The sequence below is a fragment of the Arachis ipaensis genome, chromosome B05 (genome assembly GCF_000816755.2).
Source record: "Arachis ipaensis cultivar K30076 chromosome B05, Araip1.1, whole genome shotgun sequence".
Taxonomy (NCBI): Eukaryota; Viridiplantae; Streptophyta; class Magnoliopsida; order Fabales; family Fabaceae; genus Arachis; species Arachis ipaensis.
Window position 1 is genome coordinate 111824310 of NC_029789.2, and position 7027 is coordinate 111831336.

At 38.1% G+C, this 7027-nt stretch overlaps 1 protein-coding gene across 1 annotated transcript; it reads right to left on the bottom strand.

The window, feature by feature from the left end:
- On the bottom strand, positions 210-1122 carry LOC107640878 (protein FAR1-RELATED SEQUENCE 5-like). The gene is made up of 2 exons (XM_016344380.1): positions 311-1122; positions 210-222 (listed from the first exon to the last, which is right to left on the bottom strand). Exons 1-2 carry the CDS (start codon positions 1120-1122, stop codon positions 210-212), a joined length of 825 nt encoding a protein of 274 aa, XP_016199866.1.

The following is a 7027-nucleotide window of genomic DNA, read 5'->3' on the forward strand; positions in this document are numbered from 1 at the left end:
GTACACCATAGTCGTGGATCGGCGAACCTTTGCGACAAAGTTAACCGCACCGACACCTACAATTTCCCTCCTCACGTCCAAGAATAACTCTCGTGTGTAAACATCGGCAGCAAACTGCTCGAGTGGGTCCAAGCAAGTCGTTATCACTGAGTTGCCGTTAATGGACTTGAAGTGGGCCTCTAACTCGTTATTCCGATATTCTCGTACCATCAACTCAACATTCTGCACCAACTCAAGAAGACTGTGCCTTGAATTAAGAAACTTTTTGATATTTGCATTAATCCCTTCACATTGAGAAGTAGTGCGGAACCCGGCACAGAATTTGTCTTTTAGGTATGCATTTTCCCACATTTTCCGCTTATCATAGGTTTCCTTAGCCCAGTAACTATCATGAAGTCGGTATTCAACCACAGCTGCGTCCCACTCTGCCTCAAACTCTTCTATCTCCATATTTGAGTACAGCCACCTAGTGAAAAGTTGTCTTAAGCCTTCATCCTTCACATTCGAAGTCACGTTCTTCTCCAAATTCCAAGCACACAGCCTATGTGTGGCCTCCGGAAACACTGCCCTGATTGCTGCCCTCATTGAGTCACACCCGTCTGTCACAATCACCGATGGCTTTTTGTTGCACATTACCTCCAAGAAATTTTCAAGCAACCACGTGTATGACCCAATGCTTTCATCCAACACCAAACCAAATCCAAATATGCTTGTTTGCTTATGATTGTTCGAGCCAGAAAAGATAACCAAAGGTCTCCTGTATTTGTTTTTCTTGTAAGTCGAATCGAAGGAAAGCACATCACCAAAGTGTTGGTAATCAACCCGACTCCCACCATTAGCCCAAAACAAGTTCGCTAACATATTTTTGTCCGTCAAATTGTACCTAGCCATGCACATCGGATCCGACACTGCTTTTCCCTCTAAATAAATTATTGTGGTGTTAGCGTCTCCATCAACAATCTTCTCCCGCTTAGTCTTCTCGATGTAGTTATAGGCATCCTTTTTCGTGAAACCCAGCAGAGAATACCCCCCAGTTTGCCCTGCCATATAACCTAGGATCTTCGACGTGGGGACACCATGTCCCTGCATGCCATTAATCTGTGCCTTAGCTGAACAATCCATGTCTCTAAAGCTGTTGATCATATGAACCATCCTCATAGGAGTTAAATCATGGTTGTGATCTAGTATAACTTTTCTAACCCTCCAAATTTCGCTGACATCATCCCATAAGATTGAAAGCTTTGCGTCACAGTTTGTGCGCGTCTCCGATCTGTGGTCCTTCTTCCTGTCAAGCCTCTCGTAATGTTTGCACTGCCTCAGCCCTGCTTTGTTGCAAAAAAAACCTCCTCCTAATCACCCTGCCATTATCATCCTTTCCCGAGTCACCCTTGCGAATACCTAACCATGGCATTTGCCGTATCTCTTGTAAAACTCATACGCGGCTTCGTCTGTGCAGAACACCTTCCTAATCATATCGGCTTCGGTCAGCATTAGCACGTCTCGATATTCAGTGGCTTCTCCCTCCACCCATTCATCACAACTATCAGTTCTACCGTCTCCAATCGGTGTCTCGTTTGTTTCGTACTGTGTTCCGCCACTACGATCCTCTTGAATTCCAGCACCTCGGTTAACTCCATCATCTACTTTAGCCTCCATCTGCACAACTACACCACTGGCACAAATCAACTTTATTTGCTCAAATGAAAGGCCAAAGTCAACATACTCAAAACCCGTTAACATCAACTACACATCGTTCTTTACAACATCAAATAAAACACACTAACTGCACCAAGTAACACAGTTCTCTAGTTTTTTACTGTTGCAATAACAGAACCAAAAATATACTCTGTAGAATATATTAACTAGATAAAAAGTAAACAAACAGAACGAAACAAACAAATAGAGTTCAAATGACTTAAACTTAAGGCAGCTCATAAAATAGAAGATATTGGAAGCAAGTTCCTCATAAACTTAAATCAAGTTCTTCCTTAATTAATTGAGGCTTACTTTATTTCTATGAATCTCATTTTTTTTATTTTTCTAAGTTTGTGTCGATGGATACAAATTTACACATACTGGTATTTTCATTATTCAATTCAACTAAATTTCAAGTTCAACGCATCTTCCTCTTATAACTTGTACACATCAACACAACCATGAAAATCACAATGCTCTTCCATCCAAATAGATCAACATGCGTGAAAACTAAGATGAGAATACTATAATAACAAAAACCCTTGTAAAATTCATAAGCATGTACTATATATGAGTACAATCATAGGTACATATATGTATGTGACAAACTATCACCACTACTTAAGAGGATAGCATAGAAGCATGAATACACATATGCACGCCCTATGCATTCACATGTGTAGCAACACTAACTTAAATTACGGGATTACATTAATGTTTATACATGATTAGATTAAATTAAACAAGCTAGGTGAACATGCTAGAGAATGATGGAAGCTTGACCTCTCCGTTGTGAGAGATAGGAATAGTGAAGTTTCCAATGACTAGAAATTAAAGAAATTTAAAATAAATTTAAGCAAAAAAAACAAATAGAATATATCTTCAGTTACCAACTCCCATAAAAACTGCTTTGCAGAATTTAAATTTCCGTAAAAAAATAAACATGAACAACAGAATATATTTTTGGTTACCAACTACGTTTAACAATTTTATACTTTCATGATTTATTTTTAAACTATCTTGCACAAATATGAACAACACATCTCAACAAATCCAGCAGAATATACTGTTTCATAAGCTCCGATTCACCTCTGCTAACAACTTCATTTATACATGTATCGAATTCGAAACAAACTTCACCCTTTAGCCTTTTAGTGGATTTTCACCACCCCAAAATAGAGTAAATATCACCATGTTACCCCAGAAAATTAAAATAATTTAAAAATGGATACCAAACTATCGTTTTCTGTCCTATATACTTACCGATTACGGCCTAATGTGCTTCCCAGGGTGCGACCTCCCTTGCAGCTTCTCACGTTCTCGCCGGAACCGTCAACCTTGGACTGCCCCCCCAGATCTTTGGCTACACAGAAAACCACCAGCTCCCAGCACGTGTCGTTGCTTCTAGCTTCTAGCTTCTTTTTACCCCTCTTTGTTTCATCTGCCATTAACTAACAAGTTGTTATATTATTACTATTATCCACCAAATTTTAATTTTATTTCTCGGTCAAAAAGGATAAATGATAATTTATGGGGATAAATTTTCCACAAAATTGTATTTAGGGAGAGCATGGGCAGAATGTCCCACTTACTGAAAGAGAGGGTAAAATCTTTGGGAAATTGAACATTTTTTCACTTTATTAATTTGGAGAAACGGAGTTTTATTTTTTTTAATTGGTTAAAAGAGTATAAAATATGAACCTCTTAGAAATGAAGACTAAAAAACCATCAAGTAATTAAATTCGGATGCTCTAAAAAGACATGGACAAGGCCAACCATGAGTGCAAATGCCAAACTAAGAATGCTGAGCATGACTCTAAAGCAAACTCCAATTACAATACAATCCAACAACTAATCAATGCCTCAACAACAACTTTTAACTCCCAACAACTAATCAACTATCAAGGTTCCAACAGTAAACTATAAGAACTAGGCCAATGCTTCAAGCAATCAGCTTCAACAGTTAATCGTTTAACGATGCTTCAAGCAATCAGCACTAAAAAATTCATCACTTAAAGATATGTATTAATACATTTATATATATAGTTTCAGATGCAAAAACCAACTTGTTGTATGAAAGGCATGTTTTTTCACTTTTATGGATACCTCATCTTTGGTCACCAGGCATGCTTTTTTCTGAAAGAACAAACTCATCCTCTGCTAAATGCAAAATAAGAACCTATCTAAATTATATATATATATTAAGCCACTACTATAACATCTAATCATGCTTCAAGCAATCAGATTCAATAATTAATAATTCAACAATGCTTCATGCAGTCAGAACCAAGAAATTAATCATTTAATCATGCTTTAAGCAATTAGCAGCAAACAATTAATCTACAACCAGCACCAAAGAATTAATCAATGCTATTGACCAATATTTGTTTAAATATACTGAATTTATCTATATTCAACACATTAGTAAAGACTACCACATCCTTGTCTACCTCAGCAATACCGGGGAGAGAAATATTGATTCCTGGGATCCACCAAACAACTATGCAGTCCAACTATCTGCAGCTATCACAGCCAGTGCTCGGATTCAAGCTTCAAACAACCAATAGCAACGTTTAACACTAACAATTAGTCATGCTTCAACAATTATTATTACAACAAATTACATTTATACCTACAGTTAGTGGAAGACAGGGAAGAATGCAGACCTCGCTGCGACAGAGCCAGCGGCTGGGGTGGAAGGATCGAACAGGCCTGGCGCCGGGGGGAACACAAAGCGCGACAGCAAGCAGTGGTGGCGGTGGCTGCAATTTCCACGAATGAGTTCACGACGGAAGGGGCTGCTCGAATCTCCAACCTGCCTCCAGGAACTTGCGATGGTGACTGACTTCCACGGAAGGTGGCTTCGAAGGTTGCGATGCCTGCTACGCAATAGAGGCTTCGTACGTTGCACGACGAATGCTTCGAATGCTACGACGACTGCTACGTGATGAAGGCGAAGTGAGCGAGCATGACGCCGTGGCTGTTGGGAGGAACGGCGACGGCGGCGGCACCAGGCGATGGCTTCAGATCGAGCTCGATGAGATTGAGTCTTGACATGCAGCCCTCCTCCCTAAACTGTGTGTGTGAGAGATGGAGAGGAGATCGATGAGAACCTAGGGCTTGCACAATTGAGTAACATCAGAGAATGCAGGTGCTGTGAGTGAAAAACGGCAGCGTTTACATCATTTTTGTCCCAATACCATAACAAAAAACAATGAGATCAAATATATACTGGGTCTTCAAAAATAGGCCCAATAACATAACTAATATCATTAACAAGAGATTATTATCCACTAACCCCACTTTTTAGCACACATCACTATCAACCTTGGCACAGAAATTGTCGGTACTTTAGAGGCAGCAGTACCACGCGTCCCCTCCTACACCATGCCACTCAATTTTAGCACCGGCAGAAAAAATTTGTTTTCAGCACCATAGGATGACCCTATTTTAAAAAGAAACACTGAACAATGGTCAAGAGATGCTAAAAGTTTACCAAAATCTAAGAGACTGAGATCACTTGGGATGTGTTCCAAACCACGCACTTTTTTTAACAAATATTTTTCGACAGTGTGAAAATAGAAAAAATGACTGACTTTATTATGTAACTCAAGCATGAAAATATGACCATTGAAAAGTATGTCCATAAATTTTAGAAGCTTTTTAAATTTTTTGTATTACTTAAACACCACCCTAATAGTCAGTGGAAAGCCATCCAGTTTGAACTAGGATTAAGGCCGAAGATTAGAAAAATGGTAGCAACTTTAGAAATAAAATATACAACCTTTTAGTAAATAAATGGAGGATAGTTGAAAAGCGTTATTTAAAAGTAGAATTCAAGAGAGAAAGGAAAATTTTCTTTAAAAGGAAGAGAGATATAGAAGTACAAAAGAAAAATAACTTTAAAAAGATGTTATTATATATTTTTTGTTTCATCATTTAGTTTTTGTTTAACTGCATCAAATAGTTCCATAGTTCTGAAAAGCAAATAAAAAATATTGCAAACATGTGTATTCAGTCCGAAAAATAACTCCGAGTGAGAAAACCGCTAAAATTGAAACCAAGCATTGGACTAGATAAACCAGATTCTGGCCGGCCAATTCATAAAAGAAATTCAAAAAATTATGAATAAAAAATGATTCTACCAAGTTGCCGCTAATGACTACAACTTCTATCTCAAGTTTGGCTCGTCGCCATCAAATTTGCTTTTCTTGTCTGCCATTGTTGCGATTTTATAGGCCCATTCGTAGGATCTTCTTACCTATGAAACGTTGCCAGATCCATCCCATTGAAAGGATACACAACAACATCTATACGAGTCGCACGACAAATAAAATGATGACACCGTAGAGAAGAGTAATTGTTGCCAAAAGCCACATCGACACCATTAGAAAAGAGACTCATGTTGTTGGAAATAGAGAATATGACAGAACATGAAAAAGGAGAGAAAACAAAATGCATTCATAAATGAAGTTAAGTCTCAAAGTGCTTCTTGGAGTTGCATTCTCAAAGTGGTCCCTAAAGTTAATAGTTAACTAAATTTGTCTTCGAACTTGCACTCTAGAACTCATAGTAGTCTCTAAATCATTTTTCATCATTGAAAAGCTAAGCTAGACTGATTCTTACCAAAACGACATCATTTTGTATTTATAAAAGAAACTCTATTACCCTTTGATGCCCTCTCCCCAACCCCTTTCCCCGTCCATTCTGGCTATATCTATAACACCCTACTACATAGAGTTTTACGCTTAAGTCGTAGAACAGAGGTAGTGTGCTGTTACAGACCTCTAATCAGTTAAAATATACATATAATAGTGGAAAGAGATAATATATTAAAAGCCTTGAAAAACGGGTAAAACAAAATCGCAAAATGAAAAGTGTAACGCTCGAGAAGTAGGATTACTTGTGTGCTAAGCAACCTAGAAGTTAAGGGTAGAATTAAGCAGAAGAATAAAGAAAAGCCAAAAGTACATCATAACTAGCTCCTGACTCAGCCTGCGAAGTTAAGGCTGAAGGCTGAATATTTACATATATATATAAACAAGTTCTTTGGAGAGCAAGCTAAATACATATATACATATATACAAACAGAAACCCAAAATGCACCCAGAAATTACTTCGCTTCAAAGATCCAGACACCTAGTGAGGACCCTCTCGACCTGCATCTGAAGAACAACAACACAGTATGAAATGAGAATCGGAGGTTCTCAGCATGGTAAAGGTGCCACGCGTATAATAAATAAGGTCTTGAGAATGTCAGAGGTAATCCTAAAATTTCGTCATACAATTATAGGACTTAATCTCTAAGTAAAAGTCATAAATAGAGGTAAGT

What these genes read in the sequence shown, in the direction of transcription:
- LOC107640878 (XM_016344380.1), bottom strand. Translation starts at nt 1,122, where the DNA reads ATGGATTGTTCAGCTAAGGCACAGATTAATGGCATGCAGGGACATGGT.